This window comes from Mastigoproctus giganteus, chromosome 10 (assembly GCF_048544385.1).
Source record: "Mastigoproctus giganteus isolate SK-2022 chromosome 10, ASM4854438v1, whole genome shotgun sequence".
NCBI classification, from domain to species: domain Eukaryota; kingdom Metazoa; phylum Arthropoda; class Arachnida; order Uropygi; family Thelyphonidae; genus Mastigoproctus; species Mastigoproctus giganteus.
This window is the reverse complement of record NC_143584.1, coordinates 161,134,940-161,155,394: the sequence shown is the minus strand read 5'-3', so window position 1 is coordinate 161,155,394 and position 20,455 is coordinate 161,134,940. Positions and strand designations below refer to the sequence as shown.

Sequence of the window (20,455 nt, the reverse complement as noted above, 5' to 3'; positions counted from 1 at the left end):
CACATTGGGATTGGAATTTCCAGATCATTTTCCCAGCTCTGTGAAGTTGTATTTTAAATATTCTTGAAGGTTTTCTTCCTTTCTATTCTGTGCATTCTATTTTATTATAGAATAGAAATTTCTCAAGATTTGAGAAAGAAAAACAAGTTGAATTTTTGAGACATAATTGCCATGAAAAAGTATATATAAGCTATACTTCCACGCCACATTAATGTGTGTGCATGCATGCATGCACACACACATAAAACTCTGCCAGTATTAGCACTGTAGTAAATCTTGGCACACTTCTTATTCTTGCTTAATTTTATAGTTCTTCACATCTTCTAATTTGGATTCACAAGTTTATTAAATATTAATATATTTTTTTTGCACTTTTCTGAGAAAAGTGGGAATCATTGGTTTAAAAGATTACAGCCTGTTTCAGAACTAACTTGTGAGTAATTGAGCAGCAGGTGGTCTGTGCTGGAAATATGCAGGAAAAAACAGTTGTAAAGAAGTTGCCGTAATTCAGTGGTACCTGGGGCCGGGGTGCACGGTTGGTTTAGGGATGCTTTCTTTTGTTATAACTATATTATAACCGTTTAAGAAACATTTTGGCAGCTCCTTTGGGGCCAGGTTGTATCACACGGTTTGAGTAATTGAATTGGTGTTCTAGCTACTTGATTACTAAATATGGTGCTGTTCTTTGTATTATCTCTATCTTGTGAATTCCTCTGACCTTATGTGGTTGCGGCCAACTGTAAACAGAAATATTTAGCAAGGCAGCTCGTTACAAAGTCAAGTTTGTTTGTTCTACTGCAAGAATTGACCATTGCATTATCTATGCAGTTTAAATCCTGTCACTCCAGAAATATATGAAAGGACAAGGTAGTCATTATATATCTTTACAGATGAAAATAAGTTCAGTATTTAGTCCTTAATATTCATATAAATTGACTTCTCCGAAACTGCCCAACCACTCTGTATACTCTGAAATTCGGCCACCTCTCAATCCCATAGTTGCCACATTTTAAAGAGTTTACTGTATTAACTGGGCAGCTTAAATCGTGCTAGCATAGTGAAAATAAATTACAAAAGACACTAATTACATTGTATTGAGATATAATAATATGAAAATAATTTTTTTTCAGGATTTTGTTTACTGAAATATATATGGGGATAAAGGTACCTAGAATGCTAAGCGTTGAATGGACTGACCAACAATGATTTATTTCTTTTTTTTTTTTTAATAGACTCAGGGTGCTGACACAGTCAATCTGAATGAAATTTGAGGTACTGCTCAAAACATCAAAGGCAGATATTGTTGGGTTATCAGAGATGTGTCGCATAGATATAAGGAATGCAGAACTGGAATTTGGGGAGTACGTGTACAGGAAGGATAGAAAGGGTTTTGCTGTTAAGAAACAAAATCCAGGAAGTGAAGCCAGTCAACATTGCTGGACAGTGCAGTGTCGAGTCAGTTTGGTGTGACATAAACATTGAGAGATCAAAATTGACAGGAGCGTGTTATAGGCCTAATGACTCTGATGAGTATAATAAAAAACTGTACAGGGAAATATAGTGGGCCAGTAAATCAGTCTTATAATGGGGGATTTTAACTTCCCAGATATTGACTGGAATTTGTGAGTTGGTCACTCACACACTAGCAAGGCATTTATGGATTTATTGGATGATTGTTTTCTACATCGGCAGGCAACTAGAGGGAGTAATACTTTTGATATGATTATTAATAGTGATTCTTCATGCATTAAGAACCTGCAAATAAAGGAACCACTAGGTGGCAGTGATCAGTGTGCTGAAGTGGGATTTACTCAAAGAGGTAACTACCATCAGGGGTAAAGGGAAGGGTTTTTGCTTTCTTAAAGGTGACTACAGTGGTCTGAGACAGTATTAAAATTCTATATGGTGGGACCAACTGATGATGTTACCAGCAGCAAATTCAAAATGGGAAGCATTCAAAGAATTTATCTTGGAAGCTACTAGGCTTTACATACCAACTAAGAAATATTGTTCAAGGTTTAGGCCTAAATGGATGTCAGATTAACTAATGAGACATATGGCAGAGAAGAAAAATGCATGGGATACATAAATTAATGGGTGACATGGAAGCCCATGATAGATATAAGCTGGTCTGTAACCAAGTCACAAAGGAAAGGAGATTAGGCAGGCAAAGGCAGATTATGAGAAATCTTTAGCAAAAGATGCCAAGAGTTCTTTACCTATGTAAATTCTAGAAGGAAAGGGATGAATCAGATTGGTCCACTAGATATTGATGGTTCAACTGTTGATGATCCTGCTCAGGTGGCTAACAAACTAAATGAGTATTTTGCATCTACATTCACACGAGGAGTTATTCAGGGAGGGGAATGGCAGAGGTGAATTAAACTCTGGCAGTGAGCTAGATGATTTTGTAATAACTGAGAGGAAAGTGGAGAAATTGTTGAAGATGAACATAAAAAAGGCACCCAGGGTGGATGAGATCTATCCAGTTATATTAAAGGAGGCAGCAAAGGAAGTAAGCAAACCCTTAGCCGTAATTACAAGAGCTTCCTTGGACTCAGGGGAAGGTACAAATGGACCGGAGATGTGCAAATGTGACCCCAATTCACAAAGGAGGATCAAAGGGCGACAAGTAATTATAGACCTGTTAGTTTAACTTCTATTCCAGGAAAATTAATGGAGGCACTGGTTAAAAGCACTGCAGGATCATTTAGACAAGACTTCAGTTATAGCTTGGTCACACCATGGTGTTGTTAAGGAAAGTCTTGCCTGACCAATTTGATTGGATACTATGATGTGGTCACAAAGGAACTGGATGCAGGGAATAACTTTGATATCATACATTTGAATATTTGAAAGGCTTTTGATACTGTTACACATGGAAGACTGCTGAACAAATTGGAGCAGTGTGGCATTGAGGGCAAATTGCTGCTATGGGTAAAGGGATGGTTGAGTGGCAGAAGACAGAGTGGTAATAATTGGAAACTGCTCATCGTGGACTAATGTTATTAGTGGAGTCCCTCAGGGTTCAGTGTTGTTTTCTGTATTTCATAAATGATATTGATGATGGTATATCAAGCTTAATGTCCAAGTTTGCAGACGATACGAAGGTTGGTAGGGTTGTTAAGGACACTAATGACAGTACACTGCTGCAACAGGATCTAGAAAAGTTGAGCAGATGGGCTGAGAGGTGGCAAATGAAGTTTAACATTTACAAATGTAAAGTACATATGGGAAGCAGTAACCCCAGAGTAATTTATCAACTCTGTGGTACTACACTGACAGTGGCAGAGAATAAAAAGGACCTGGGGGTAATTGTGCAGGCAAATATGAAGTTTTCTGAGCAGTGCAGATGATCTGCAAGAGTAGCTCATAGTGTCTTGTTGTCAATGATATACAGGAATTTTACTAGCAGGGATAAGGAGGTGATTATTCCCTTGTATAAGGCCATGGTCAGGCCACAACTTGAGTACTGTATACAGGTCTGGAGGCCTTAATTTAAGAAGGATGTAGAGCTGTTGGAACAAGTACAGAGAAGGGTAACAAGATTAGTGAATGGAACAAAGGGTTGCTCTTACGAAGTAAGGCTTAAGTTTTGCGAATTACAGTGTCTGGAGACTAGGCACCTGCAAGGTGATCTGATTGAGGTGTATAAAGCCTTGAATGGTTTGAGCATGCTCAATGCTGATGGGATTCTTCCTCTTGCTCAGAATAATCACCTGAGAGGGCATAAATTCAAATTGAGGAAAGACAGATGTAGAACGGTTGGTGGAACAGACTTCCATCATTTGTTGTGGAACTAGTACTCTCTAGTACTCCCCTTAAATACCTGTTCAGCTCAGCCTTAAATAAATTTAAGGCTGAGCTGGATAGGTATTTGGAATGAACGGAGGGGTGAAATGGGAGCGTATTTTTTTTTTGGCTGATGCTGCATAATCTTGCTTTCTTGCATCGTATGCCTCTACTAATGCTAACCCCAGGGGCTCACAGCTGGTGAGTATGGGCTTGGCACACCCAGGGTCCTGAGCTGGATATCACCATTCTTCTCTTTCTTGGCGATTTCCTTCTAGTGCTGACACTCTCTCTCTCTCTCTCTCTCTCTCTCGGTAACTCAGAAATTGTTTTTGGCTGGTGCAGTATAAGTCTCAGGCTTTCTTTCACCATATGGCTAATAGTAATAATAAATCCATTTTGACACTGACAAAAATGCCTGTATAGCACATCATATTTCTAACATGCCCGTTGAATTTCACAGTATTCATGTGGAACACTGTTGTGCAACATGCCCTCAACATATTCATATATGTTGTATGATCATGACATTAATTTACTTATGTTAACCCTTTTAGTGCCTGTGCCGTTCAGGGTCTGTTTTAATCTTGATCACCAATAAACTGATATTTATATTAAAGAACTATCAAACACCACAACTAGGTACTACAGAACCCATGATCTTGGTTTAAGGAGGCATTATTATTGTGCATTCTTAGGTGGTTTAGAGATTATTTAAGAAATTTTTCTCCTATGCAACAGTTAGTGTTACATCAACATAGTGTGGAAACAGAGGCGGATTAAGGTAGGTTGAGGCCTCGGGCGCAGAAGACAATTTTGGGCCCCTTAAAAAAAAAAAAGAGAGAGACAGGGAAAAAAAAATACATGTTAACTATTTTTTTAAATAAATAAAAAATATTATGTACTATTAATGTTTTATTTCCAATAAAATTTGAATATAATATATGTATAATATAATTAATAATAGCATAATAATAATCACAAAGTTTTGAACTAATAGTTGAACATATGTAAGAGTTTAATTAATGATGGTATACGTATAATAGGAGGTAACAATCAGAAATTTGAACAAAAAAAATCATAGAATTTTACTTGAAATTAAAATTACAAATGTGAACATATTTAAATAAATTTTTTCTTGCTTTTCGTTTTGCAAACTTTAACTATCTCATCACAATCAATAATTTTAAATAAATCGCTCTCTATATATAAAATAGCCATATTATTTAGTCTTTCCTCTGAAATTGAATTTCTTAGATAATTTTTTACTCTTTTTGGACAAGAAAATGAGCGTTCCCCCGATGTGTTTGAAATTGGCATGGTTAACAAAATTTTCAAAATAATTTCCACATTTGGAAAAGTTGCTTTCATATCTAATGCTTTTTTGTATATATTATTAATTGATCGCTTGTCTTCTTCATCTAAAAAGATTAAAAACTGTTCCAACTCATCTTTAAAATTACTGGAATCAAGGTCATCTTTATACATTTCTATTAAATTATTAACGCATTTTTTCTTTTCTTCTACACACAATGTAAACAGGAAAAAAAACTCTAAAATTACTTATAACATTTTCATAGATTTTTCCGCGTCTGTTCAGTTCTGCTGTTAAATGATCGCATATTACGTAGAGTACATTATGTAAAAAAAATTCCTTTAGATTTTCTGTAGATGTTCGCTCGCGATCATCTTCAAATGTTTTATCTGTTAGTTCTTTAACTTCTGATTCGATTTCGTTGAAATTATGTCTTATGTTTTCATTAATAAAAATTTCTAGACTTTTTAATAATGACGCACCTTTAACAATTGTGCAGTCAACAGATTGTAAAGATTTACTCGTTGCATCGATTCTTTGCAAAATTTTATTCCATAGGACTGTCATTGCAGCAGTTTCATAATCATTCATTTCTTTAAGTAATGATTTTGCTTCAATAACAGCAATTCTTTTTTCTTTTGTGGAATTGCATATCTCATCTAATGCCTCTTTTATATTTTTGTAGCCACATTTTAACGCTAAAACTGCATCGGCTCTGGCAGACCACTTGTATCTGACAATTTCTTTAATGTACAAATTTGTATAAGAACCTTTATCCAATTTATTGCATAACAGGTTCCATCGAAACGTTGATGCGGATAAAAAAAACAAACAAATTTTGCACGAATAAAAAATATCTGGAAGCATTACTACAACTCCCTGCAGCAACATAACCAACTAAATTAAGTGAATGACTGGAGCACGGAATAAACGTTGCTGATGGAGGATGTTGTCTTATTCTTGTTTGCAGACCATTGTACTTGGCCGACATATGTGCTGCATTGTCGTACGATTGACCACGACAATATTTTATATCTACTGGCAAATTTTGCAAGGTAGATAAAACTGTCTCTTCTAGATACTCCGCATCGTGTCTTTCTTAGGGAAGAACTTTAAAAATCTTTCTTTAACATTCTCATTTTCTGATAAATAGCGCACTACAAAAGTAAGTTGATCCACATGCGCAACATCGGGTGTAGAATCTAAAATAATACTATAATATTTTGCGCATTTCATTTCCTCCACAATGTGTGCCCTAAGATAATCGGCAATTATTTGCAAAAGTTCATCACACGTCTGATGCGATAAGTAATTTACGTGTCCGCTACCTTGATTTCCATACTTTTGTAGGTGCAACTTTAAAAATCGTCATATTCGCTCAAATACTCTAAACCAGTCAAATAATTGCCTTTTCTCGAAGATGTTGCACTCTCGTTATGGCCTTTAAAAGCAATGCCCAAACTTGCGAGGAATTTTATTGTGGATACAATTCTTCGCAGAATCTCTCTCCAATAATTTTCTTTTTGCGATGTAATTTGCAGATTTTGAACATCAACGCGATTTAACGTAGAGGAGCGCTTGTATAATGTACACATTGAAGCGATGTGCTCTTTTGACATTTCATGATCGGACAAAGTTATTCCAATATTTTTCCAATTTTGGAACCCTGTAGTCAACTTAGACTTTGAGCCCGAAAACATTTTGCATGGGTAACAATAAATTGATTTGGATGTTTCGGAAAAAAATTAGCCACGTCTTTCTTCTTTTTCACCATTCGAAATTTTTCTGTAAAAATGGTCTTTACACAAGCCTCTGTAGTAAATGCGATCACCGTGTTTATAGACCAATCTAAGTGTTGTTATATCGCCTATATTTCTTGGTTTATTTGAAATTAGAAATTCGACCATTTCATTAGATAAAACATTAGGCCACAGAGCAATATCTTTTAGTGTAACTTCGAATGGAATATTTTCCATTTTCGTTTCAATATTTTCTAATGGACTTTCTTCTATACTTTTTTCTACTGGTTTTTCACCTGGTTGACGGTTAACTGGTTTTTCATCTTCTTCATCATTGTTGCTTTCTTCTATACCTTGATTTTCAACTTGAACTAACTCCTTTTGTTGGATGATGGAAGCTCCTTGTTCTTCATCTTCATTGTTGCTCGAATTATGATGGCTTGAATGGCCAGCGCCAGTTATAAATTTGTCCAATGCTCCTTTCTGTTGGTTGGCAACTTGCTGGCGTCTTTTTTTAGCCCCTGATAGATGTCGTTTCATTTTTTTAGCTACCATTGGTAGGCTACCGATGAAAAGTCATAATAGTCTGAATGATTAGAATACTAGAGAAAAGATTTTTCGTTATAGTGCAATAAATTAATGATTAATTAAATTCAAAAATTATTCATAAACTACGAAAATCCAAGCGCTGATGTAACAACAGGAATTAATTTTATCTTAATATAATTTCAACAATATGCAATATACAGTGGTACCTTGGTTTGCGAGCATAATTCGTTCCGGAAACGTGCTCGTAATCCAAAGCACTCGTATATCAAAGCGAATTTTACCATAAGAAATCATGGAAACCCAGTTGATTTGTTCCAAAACTCGAAAATATTCATATACTGTAAAAATGATTAATACAAAATACATACATACCTTTTCATATTTTTAATATTTAAATTTATACGTAAAGCAATCGGATATATGGTAGGACCACTTTCACTGTCACTAACGGAATCACTGCTATCTGTTGACTCTTTCTTTTTGTGCGACTTTAACAAGGAACCTCTCCAATGACACTTTGCCTCCTCTTGAGGATTTCATGGAAATATGACAATTGCATTGTCCTTAAACAGATTCATCGCTCGCACTATTACAAAATGAGAAGGCACGCTTGATACACATAAACAAAGCTCCGCGCATGTAGTAATTGAATAAACAACACACCGTAAAGGCAGAGATACACTATTAACACCTCACATTTTACTAAAGCACATTTCTAGGGGTTTCTACCATAAAACAATAAAAACAATTTCCGTTTTTAAACAATTAAAAACAAGTTGCGTTTCTGCTAGTGGAATCTGTTATAAACTGGTAGTAAACTCGATCTAATTGCATTTGCGATTATACCGATAACTGAAATTGTGTTGGTTTTTACGTTATTATGGTGAAATGTGTTTCCCCTTCACTGATATAAAAAAACATAAATACATTTTCAGAATCTTCTCTTCATTCCTATCGTGTTGGGGTGATTCCGGTCCGACTGCCATTTCTTGTAAACACAAAGGCCAATAGTGCATAAGCGAATTCGGTTCGTGTTATATAAGATATCGTTAAGTGTAAAGTTGGGGTTTCGGGGCCCTTCAGAAGTCGGGGCCCAGGGCGCACGCCCGCCGTTAAATCCGCCTCTGTGTGGAAAAGGCCTTGGTTATAATGCAATATTCAAACTGATGATGATTTGTATTAGTATTGTTAGTGGTTATTAGTAATGGCAAATCAAGCTTATACTATCAACAAAAAAACAACAACAAAAAAAAAAACACTCCATATCACCTGTCAATTTCTCTAGTACTCGCCTTAAATTTATTCAAATTACCCACTTTCACAACACCAGATGGAAGAAAGTAGTTTCCAACAATCCGCTATTAGCAGGCTGAAAGCAAATTTCCTGCAACCATCCACAATTTAAATTTATGTTCCTCCATGTGTGTGTGTAGTCTGAGCAAGACGAAGTGCTGTCAGCATTGAGTTTCTTGGTGCATTCAAAGCCTTCACTACCTTAATCATATCTCACAGGTGCTGCGTTCAGATGCTGCAATTTGCAGAAGTGAAGCTTTTTCTGGTAAGGGCATCCTTTTGTTCCTCTCATTAATCTCCTTGCCTTACCTGTTCCAACAGATCCAAATCCTTCCTAAAATGAGGCTTCCGGACCAGTATGCAGTACAAGATTGCATTATGATTAACCTGACCATTGCCTTGCATCAACTAGTAAACAATTTTTTGTCCCTGCTGGAAAAATTCCTGTATACCATTTAAAAAGCCTATGACCTGTCCTAGCCTGGCAGCACTATTCAGAAAACTTCCTGACTGCACAATTAACCCCATAACTCCAGGTCTTTTTCATTTTCTACTATTTTGAGTGTTGTACCACATAATTGGTATGTTATTCTGGGACTACTGTTACCCTGTTACCCTTGCATTTGTCAATGTGAAACTTCAGTTTTCCACTTCTCAGCCAATCTGCCTAAGTTTTCTAGTTCTTGTTGCGGTAGAATACTGATTACATTAGTTGGATATGGTGATAATTAGGTCTCCCTCCTGGAAACTCAAGTTTTTACCCAAGAAAAACTGACAATAGAATGCCACAATCTCGATACCTTAATCTAAAACAGCAGCAGATTTTTCCAAGAATGAACGGGACATTATTTATCCCCATCATTGGCACTTCTGCCATGACCTGATCACCACTATTTCAGTTCCTGCAAATTGGTTCATGTGTTGTAGACCGCATGCTGTTGGTTGCTTTTAGTCATGAAAAACATACCCTGGCATTTGTTACCACAAAATTTGGATAGTGTATATATAACAAAACAAACAAACCGAGGCAAACAATGACTGATTAAAAATTTAGATAGTGCTAAACATAGGTGAGGCAACTTCTTGGTCATTGCTTATAATATACACTCTGTGATCACTGAATTATCACAACCTGCCTAATACAGCACCAGATCACCGTTTACATGGATAACAGTCATTATGCACCTAGCAATTAACTCCACTAGTTGTCTAAAGACATCTGTAGGGATCTGCAGCCATGCTGCCTCCCAAGCCTTCCACAGTATCAGAATAGATGACAAGTTGCGTGTCCATATGCTTCACTTCCTGTTCAAAAATATCCCACAGGTGTTCAATTGGATTGAGGCCAGCAACTTTTGAGACCAATCAAGATGGATGACATTGTGTTTCTCGAACCACTTGTGCACAGCGCTGGCCTGATGACATTGCTGGGTGCATGTGGTCTCCTAAGTAAGAGCTGCTGGTAGACCTCATCAGTGAAACGTTGATCCATACACACAAGGGGTACTATTTCTTGCTAGCAAAACATGCCCTGTACTAAGCAACCACTGCCATCTGCCTGAATAATGGGTACCATGGATGCTTGTTGCTTGTGCCACACAAAGGCATCCGTCAGCTGTTGCACCAGGTATTTGATGGAATTTGAATTTAACTACTAAAGTAGCAGCACTGGTCATCCTCAATGTCCAACGGTTGTCATTATATACCAGTTTTGTCACTAATCAGTAATGATTTGTTTACAATGAAGACAGCATATAATTTTCCCAAGCACAGCACAGCACTTGTTCGTAACAATACATCTGCAATTCCCAGATTTCTATCTTTCTGGCTATTAAAAGTAGTCAGTCATACTATATATATTAAATTGAAATAGCTGTTCAAATACTATATAGAGTCTCAACATAGTGAAAAGATAATTTGTACTTACATTTTGAAAGGTCACTTTGGACAATATTATTCATTAAAAACAAGAGTTTTAACAAAGAAATTAATAATGTGTAGAGACACCTTTGGGGCTACACATTAATTTCTTTGGTCTCAATAATAGAATTAATTTGTTGTGAAACTTTTACAAGTTCTTTGCACCAGGAAAAAGGAATTTTCGTCCATTCCTCCTTCAGTGCAGTCACTAGTTCAGCTATAGAAAAGAAGTGTATTGGCCACACCCTGATCTAGCATTTCAGTTTATCCCAGGGTAGTTATTTGGATTTGAGTCCGGACTCTCAGCCAGCCAGGTGATCTGTTAGACTTTTTCTTCAAACCAGGTTTTTACACTGCTTACTTTCCAAGTAAGCTGGAAATTAAATTCCATCTCTATCTTGTACAGTAAGCATTTCCCAGTTCCATGGAATTGTTTAAGATGAACAGAATATTTACTGGGCCATTTTATGCAGTGAGGGGAGAATTTTCTTGTTTGCATCCAGGCATTTCATTCTTGACACTCCTTGGGCAGGTTCCTCCTGAACTCTACTTTTAAATAGGCAGGCTTTGAATTATTCAAATTTTTCTCTCCATTAATAGAAATAACAATTTTACATTATCATATTCCTAAAAAGATTGTATAACTCTACATATTTTACAGCAGAATTCATGTACTTTCAAATTTTTAGGGAAAAAATATATATACACACACACAGTACATACACACAAGGTGAGGCAATGAAGTTCCCAGACTGATGATGTTGCAGTCATGTTTGACAAATTTAAAAATAAACAGAGGGGGTATGTTGTAGTTCAGACTTCCTCCAACAGATGATGGTACAGAGATTGTGTGGTAGGCTGACTGGTTGCAAGTAACAACCAGTTTCATTAGTAGTATTAATGTTGTGTCATGATTTTGAAATGAAACCATGAACAAATATCGAATTTTGCTTTAAACTGGGAAATCTGCACCAGACATAGATGAAATGTTAAAAACTGTTTGATGAATGCAAGGATGTCTCAACGACCCAAGAAATGAGTATCCATCAACCTTTTAAAAAGAGGACAGAGTTGCAAAAGTTCAGGAAATTGTGGCAAGAGACTGTCATTATTCCCTCAGAATGATGGCTGATGAGTTGAATATGGATAAAGAGATGATTCACTTATTCTACATGCAGATTTAGGGAAAAGGAAGGTCTGTGCAAAATTTGTGCTACACAGCCTCACAGAAGAGTATTATTATGCAGACTTCTTCTAGACTTAGACTTGTCAAGGCAATCCTAATTTCCTTGATGTATTGTCACTAGAGATGAGTATTGGGTATTTCGGTACCCGGAGATGAACTGTCAGAGCATTCAGTAGACTTCAAAATCATCACCAAGGCCCAAAAAAGCTTTATTTACAGAAGTCCGGGATCAAGATGTTGTTGCTCATGTTTTTCAACAAATGGAGTGCAATTCACAAGGAATTTGTACCTGAAGGGGGAGGAGAGTCAATGCTGTATTCTACATACAGGCACTTAAAAAAATACTACTGCAGCACATTTCCTATGTGAGGTTGCAATTTCAAAAGGCATTATTGTACAACATCCCTGCCCATTCTGCACTTGTGAAGACATTTCTAAGAAAACATGGCATTATACAGCTCAACCATCCACCTTACTCTCTCGATCTAGCATCAGAGAGAGTAACCACTGCTCTTAAGGTTAAGAGATTTCAGGATGTTGAGGACATAAAGAAAAATGTAACTGCCAAACTGAAGATCTCTTTTTATGCCTTCACTGACTTTTTCCAGAAACTTGTAGAATGGTGTTATAAGTACATTCAGTCAGTGATTATTTGAATAAAAATAAAACCATTTTTGAGCTCCTTCACTTTTTTTTTTTTTAATTGAACCAGTCCAGGAACTTTACTGCCACACCTCATATATATGATAAACCGTGATGCCTCATGTAAACAAAAAAAATAAATAAATAAAAATAATTATTTTGTACAATTTTCAGGAATTCAAAGCTGTTTCAACTTATGGTATTATGGGCAGTCACATGACCTCTTCAGCTGTCTCTAATCGTGGAATAATCACCGAAAAGCAGTAAGATGCTGATGGAAGCAAGAAGACCTAAAGGTAAATTTCTTTTTGTAAAGTATATACTTAAATATGGTTTATGTAACTCTTTTTTTTTTTAGTCAGTGACAAGTTATGAACAATGAAATGATGGGAAAAGAATTAAAAATTGATGCACTTTGTAATCAGAAACAAACTTTTAATTTAGAATATTTTTAAAGGTAATATTTTGTGTAATTTAAATATTTGAAAATTAAAGTGCATGTCTGTAAATCATGTGCAATATAGTATTTTATTTCAACATGATGCCATGTTCAACATGGTTATCACTGTCTCGGAAGTGAACATATTTTGAACAACCATAACTGATTGTATTGAATATTATCATAAACTAAAGATTACAAATTTGTCATAAACAGTCGATGTGACAAGCAAATTGACAGGTGTAGTATCAAAAATATATCATAAATGATGGGATATTGCACTGAAATCATGATGATATTCTAATTTTGGGGAGGAGGGGGGCAATTAAGGCTATTGAACAACTGAGAAGAGATGGATTTTTGGTGTATTATTTGGATGAAACCGGGATAAACAGAAACAAAAGTGTGGCAGTATTCTACAGTTCAAAGTAGCCAGCAAGTGTTTTTATCCAATCTCATAACCATTGAAAGTACCTTCTGATAAAGGGTGGTAGATTAATGATAATCCGTGGAAAAGTAAAAATGGATCTGATGAGGATGAACGGGAGATTCTTCAATCAAAGAAAACTAAGATTTGACTATCATGAATGGATTGAAGGCAATTATTTAAATGTATTCCTCCAGCGGTATCATTGTTATGGATAATACACTATACTGTCTCCAAACAGGCCTACAAGGTTGGGAAAATTCGTGTTGAAATATTTATGCTTCACACCAACCAATTTAAATGAAATAAAATGTAAGAACGAAGTAAAACTAATAAAAACAGATGTATTTACAATAAATATAAAATGACTGTGACTGAAGTTAAAATAATAAAATAGTAATAAAGCGCTAAAAACCGTAGCTTTCGGAGACGACAACACTGTTGAGAAAGGAGACTTGTCTCTCGAAATCAGTTTTTAGCACTTTTATTACTATTTTAACTTCAGTCACAGTCATTTTATATTTATTGTAAATATTAGTTTTACTTCGTTCACGTATTTTAAAGCTTTTAACGCTTTTATTTTAACTTCCATTTCTGTCATAGTATATATATTTTAATTGTAAATAAACTTACATTTTATTTCATTTAAATTGGTTGGTGTGAAGCATAAATATTTCAACGTACGCTATAGTACTCTGTAAAAGTTTTAAAAATCTGTCATGGAAAACAGATTCAAGATTGACTAAGCTAGAAAGGAACTGCCTGGCATGCTGACAATGTAAAAGCTGAACTTTTGCAGATTGCTAATTCTGTTAAAGAAAAATAGGAATTTTTCAAAATCATATCCTTAGTAGCCACCGAAAGATGTTACATCACTATCACTATGAAATGAATCCTAATGAGCAGGTGTGGAATCAGATAAAAGGATGCATGGTTGTGGAAAATCAAAAAAATTCAAACTTGATAAGGTGGAACAATTTGCACACGAATCTGTATTAAAAGTAATATCCAGCAGTGGAAAAATTACTTTCCATAAAATATGTATGCTAGTTTCATTATAATAATAATGACAAATTGCTGTTTACTACACTAGGAGCAATAAATTAATTTATATTGCTAAACAAATGTATGAAACCCAGACACTGTATAGCATGAAAACACAATAATTCTCTCCCATCCAGAAATTGTCCCTCCTTTTTTTCAATAATTGTGTACTCCACATATAGTGAAGTGTTACCATAGCCTTAATAGTTCATTTTTAACCTGTTATTGGCTTGGTGTGCATTACCCAAACCGGATGACATGATATGACTTACAGTACAGGAACTCTTATTAGGAAGCGAACATGCAGTCCTCAGTTTGAAAGATGAAGAAAGAGGATGCAATTGTTAAATGTAAAATATGTGGTTTAATTTCAGGAGAGGGGACAATGATGGTTCAAGATGCCACATAACCTTTATCAACTGAGGAGACAGCACATGGAGGGCAAATACATTAAATTATGGAATATCTTTAAAAGCAATAGTCACAGAAGGCATGAATGCATACAGAGCTGGCCAGTACAATAGAGCATAAAAAGATGGCATTTGCAACTTACAGAGCAATGAAGATAATTGAAGCCTACAACAATTACAAGTTGAAATTAGATAGAAACGGTTAGGTTGGCAAAGGTAGGGTATGAGAAATCACTGGCTAAGACAGCAAAGAATAGGGACAAGGACAAGTTCATGTATGTGAATACAAAGAAAATGAATCAGCCTGGATCCTTGTGTAATGGATCTGGAAAATCTTTAGATAACCCAACTGATGGTGCTGATGAACTGAAGAGGTACTTTGCATTGATCTTTTTAGAAAAAAGATCCTTCATAGCAAGGAGAGGCTAAGCAGTACGAGAGTGACAATACTGAAAGTATAGCTGAGTGTTTATTAGAAAAACCTTTTGAGCTAAAGCCAAGTAAGGCTACCTGGAGTTGATGGCATATATTTGGTAATTCTGAGAGAGGCAGCGATAGATTAAGGTTAATTATGAGGGAGGGGGTCATTGAACTCAGGTGAGATTCCTTTGGATTGGAGAAGTGCTAATGTAATGCCATTTATAAAAGCTCTAAGAGCAAAGTAGGTAACTACAGACCAGTAAATCTGACTTCAGTGGTAGGAAAAAAAATCATGGAGCATTAATAAGTGTAATACATAGCTATTTAGTTAGAAATGGAATTCTGAAGGATACACAACCTGCTTTTCTTAAGGGGAAAATAATGTTCAACTAAGCTGGTTAACTATTTTGACATAGTTATTCATGAAATAATTTCTACATTGTTTATCTGGATTTTAGCAGAGCATTGAACTCAGTCTGTTATGAGAGGTTACTGTATAAGTTGGAATATGTTGGGATCACGGATAAGATTCTAAGATGGATCAGCAGGATGGCTGCATAGCAGGAAATAGAGGGTTGTGATTAAAGGTTTCTCTTCAGATTGGTCTAACACTAGAGATGGGGTTCCCACGGATTAGTTCTGAGACAATTGTTGTTTTTGATTTTCATAATTACATTGACAAAGGAATACAGGGTGTGATGTCAAAATTTGCACGTGTGAAGATTGGGAGAGTGGTTATTGATCAGAACACAGCAATCGTTCAGGATGACTTGGCTAGGCTTCATGATGATCAGAAAAGTTGGAAGCTATTTTTAAATTGAACAAAATGCAAAAGGTCTTATGCTTGGGAATAAAACCCCAAAACAGTTTATACACTGAGCAGAATTAAATTAAAAATAGTAGAGGAAGAAAGGGTGAGCAGACACCAAATTCTCCGAGCAGTGTAGACAAGTGTCAAAGAAGGCCCATGGATACATGATTTATCGGACATTTGTTGTAAAGATGGGGAGGTCATAATCCCACTGTATAAAGCAGTTGTAAGACTTGGAATACTGTGTCCAAGTAGGGAGATTATACCTAAATAAAGGATCCAAAGACAGGAAACCCACCTGGTGAGATCTGCAAATTGGTGCTCTTATGATCTTGAATAGGTAGGCTCAATAGCTTGGCAACTAGGCACTTTAGAGGGAACCCGATCAAGGTCTATAATACTCTGAGAGGGGATGATAAAGTGAAGGTGAGATTTTCACTATTAAAAAGGATTTCAGTAGAAGTATAAATTGAAACATGGGGAAAGAAGTTTAGACTGGATTTCAGTAAGCTTTCTTTTAGCCAACAAATTATTAATTACTTGAATAAAAGATTAACTTGAATAAGTTAATCTTTGTGGTTAGTTTTGGCTGACAGCATGGGTAAATTCACAGGTCAGCTGGATAGTTAACTGTGTGAGGAGGGAAACAGATAGGTAGTTTATTTATTTATTTTTAGTTGGTGCAGAAAAACCCTGTGGCTTCCTTGTACTATATGGCTAATGCCATGTAAAGAGGAGTAATTACAAATTTTGTGCCAATACCAGGTTTCCGAATATCCAGTGTGATCTTGAAAAAATATACCATATTAATCTTTGGCCTCTGCCACTCTTTATGTACATTGGGACTCAAAACTACAGAACAATTAAAAAAAAAATAACAACAACAATAATAAAAAAAAAAAAATATATATATGTTTTTTTTCTCCTCTTCTTTTTATAAACAAAAGCTGCACCTGTCCTGTTATATAATTCAAGTTGAATAAGCAAATCAAAACATTTTCTGAATCCTTATATTTCCTGTATTATTGCCTTTGTTTTCAATTTCAGGGTTGCCTCATGGTGAAAATGTCAAGGAGACCTTTTGCATGAGCCTTGCAGATTGAGAACAACAGAGAATGCAGGTAGGCTAAAGTCGAGCTGAAGTGGGCCAGGTGGCTGAATATGACTCATTAAGTAGACAGTGAAACCAGTTCCAAAAGAGGCATATTGTCTTTCAGTCCTCTGAGAGGTTGTTTTCGTAGTTGATAATAAACTTTAGTATTTTACTACACATTTCTGAGAAAATCCATATATTTTTAGTCAATCAGAAATAACTATCAACAAAGTAAATTTACTTAAATGAGATCTAAGTAAATTTTCTATATTTAGGGGTTGATTGCAAAGTTTTCCACTCTACTTCTGTTTCAGAATCTAAATGTCCAGAGTATTAAGAGCAGGTTCTGTTTACAATATTGCAACAGACAATTTTTTGAGATGGGAAATCCCAAAAAATTGTATCTGGCAAGATCCAAACCATTGGATGGATACTAATACCTCCAATGATGGTAACTACCCACGTTGCATTCCTTTAAGTGATACAACAGTGATTGCAGCAATTGCTGTTTGAGTACCTGGCACTGCAGAACAACACCTTTAACAATCTTTCCTATGAAAGAAACAGTGCAATATTCATCCCTGACAATCCTATTGCCATCCTTAATTCTTAGCATCCCCTGGCTGTTTTTTTTTTTTTCCAGCTTCATATAAAATTGAATCATATATCTTTATATTGAAATGTACAATATATTGTTCTACAATAGTTAAACATGTTTTACTTTCTACACTAAGTTTAATGATGATTTCTATGCTTGTAGCTTAATATGTCACTCCACTGCAACTGTCAGGAATATTTAGGCATTTGAGATATATTGCAGTATTCAAATAGATACAAATATAAAAACACTTTTTAGTAGGAAGAGTAGCTAAACATTGCAGTTCTTTTGGATAAAGGGTTCATATGTCTGCTATTTTCATTGGTTTTTCAAAGAAATCACAAATATAATAATAATAATAATAAAAAAAAAAAAAAAAAACAGTATGTCATGGAAAGGTGTTTCAGTTTTATAATTTGCATAAAAAAAAAATTTGGTTTGCCTAACATTACACAAAGAAGAAAATCACTGTTATATGGTGTAACTGAATTTAAGGGTTAAATCTTAGTTAACTAAGAGAAATGCATACCACATAAACAGCATATTCAAATACAATACTATTATTTTTGCCTACTGGAAATTATCATTACCAAATTTGTCTAGGGATTATTCATGCAATTAATGTACTGTTTACTTATATACTCTTCTAGTAATTACATAATTTAAATTTCCTTTATTTTGGAACACTAGTTATTTTGCTTTTTATTGCATGAATCTATGGTACACCATGTTTTTTCCAAAGTAAATAGTACATCTTTATTTTTTTTTTTCCTCAAAGGAATCATACTTCAAATAAATGTTTCACAAAATGTTGTCAGAAGTTACAAGGTAATAAGAATAAACCATGCAATATAATCAATCAAGAGTTTGGTAGTAGTCGAGGGCACCAAATAAACAAAACTGAGCAGTAGTGCCAGTTACAATACCTTAAACATAAAGCAGAAAAGGAGAGCAGATTGTTACACAAAAGAAGTTTTTGTGCAAATGTGTGTAAATCTGTCATAAATGAAATAACATTTAATACAATTACCACTTCACAACTTTATCATTGGTTCATGAGATTCGTTATCCCAGAATTAAAGGCCTTGGCAGCAAACTTCTTGCAATGAAAATATATTATGCCTGCTTTATGAAAATTATACACTCTATATCTGTACATCTAGTCAGACACCAAACATAACTTAGAAACATCCATTACATTATGTTAATTCCTAAGAAGTACTCCTGTGACTGGCATTAACACAGATTATTATAAGCAGTATTTTTTTTTTTTAAAAACAATGTCATCCTGCTTGAAATGTCTTCTCGTTTTTCTTGGCTCTCCTCTCTTGCCCTTAAATACTTAAGGTATAACTATAAATTTAATATTTATCATAATGTGTATGGCAGTGGTCCAACATGCACAGATGAAGCTGTCCTTGGAGATGTACATATTTGAATGGTGCAAAATGGAAAGGTAATTGCTTGGCCTTTTAAACATAGCAGTGCATATATATAGATATAAAAAAAAAATTAGTTATAAACAGCACTTACTAGCCAAAACAACCAAGTTTAACCTTTTAAATCACCAAATTTACCAATAAAATTTTACTTTTTTTTAAAAATATATATTCAATTACTCCATTAATAACTATAACCAGAAGCTACATAAAACATTAAACATGTATTATTAAATAATAATAAAAAAAAAATGTGCCCATTATAAACTCTGATATGGTGAAACAAAATAAGGTTTTTTTTTCTTCTTTTTTTTTGTAAAAAAAGGTTACTTTGTATAAATTTAGAAATGGGAATCACAAAGAATGTCACAAGTCAATAATTCATAACAACATACAAGTGTGAATAGCATTCACTTAGTGTAGAAATATTTTACGATGCACATATACCTTAAGTAAACAAAAGTTTCAATAAATGTAAAGTTCTAAACAATGTACACCTAAACGAGCTATGTACAAAGCACATTAAAGACTTTGGTAACAGTGTCGCAATATAAATTAAGTTGTTACTGTGGGAATGTTTAAAACTCTTTAGGTATTCCAAAGATTCATAATAATATATATGTGCTTCAATAAATTAAAAGATGCAGGTTTGAATAGCAGTTAACACTGATTTTACAACAGCAACAAAACAGTACTATAGTAAAATTATTAAAGAAAAAGAAAGGTATAATCAACTGTGTAAGTACAGAATTGGTCTAATTTGTAACTACACCTGAGGTATGGGGGAAAAAATTCATCATTAACCTATTTTACCCAAGAGAGCTGCAGTCTAACATATATTTCAACATTATCTACATAACGTAACAAACTATATGCACAGAGAGATATGAGAATTTCACGTTTGAAAAATCCTCACATCCAATACAAATTATAAAAAAAAAAAAAAAAAAAAAAAAAACAGAATGGGATATATGACCTATAAGCTGATGAAGACCATGCAAACAGTACATTCCAAGGAGCAGATATATATTAGTTTCAAAAGGAAATTATTCAGAAGTTGAGTCTTATTTTTTTTTCCCCCATCAAAAAAAATTTATTCCTTGTTTACTTTTTTCAACCCAGTTGGCTTCAAAATGCACTACAGAGTGGCTTTAGGACTGGGACACTGGTTGATGATGTGATCTTGACTGTGATGCTAGCTGTTGTTGCTGCTGCTGCATTTGATGCTGCTGATCTTTAATATGTTTCTCCACCTACGTTTAAAAAAAAAAAAATCTGCAATTAAAAATAAACAAGTAACAGATTATAAGTCTATAAAAATGAATGGAAAGACCAATA

General features: G+C 34.7%; 1 protein-coding gene and 1 long non-coding RNA gene across 3 annotated transcripts in view; one reads left to right on the top strand and one right to left on the bottom strand.

Moving 5' to 3' along the window:
- LOC150079429 (uncharacterized) overlaps positions 1 to 17,182 on the top strand; it is a 106,910-nt gene extending 89,728 nt beyond the window's left edge. Inside the window, exons 2-3 of the long non-coding RNA XR_016547574.1 lie at positions 12,611 to 12,732; positions 17,035 to 17,182. This is a non-coding gene — a long non-coding RNA (uncharacterized LOC150079429). The remainder of the gene's footprint in view (positions 1 to 12,610; positions 12,733 to 17,034) is intronic.
- A 2,905-nt stretch (positions 17,183 to 20,087) lies between these two features.
- LOC150079428 (protein LSM12-like) overlaps positions 20,088 to 20,455 on the bottom strand; it is a 70,081-nt gene continuing 69,713 nt past the window's right edge. For both annotated transcript variants that reach the window (XM_090382788.1, XM_090382789.1), the window contains exon 5: positions 20,088 to 20,370. In XM_090382788.1, the coding sequence (XP_090238914.1) occupies positions 20,269 to 20,370 (102 nt within the window). In that variant the 3' untranslated portion in view covers positions 20,088 to 20,268. The remainder of the gene's footprint in view (positions 20,371 to 20,455) is intronic.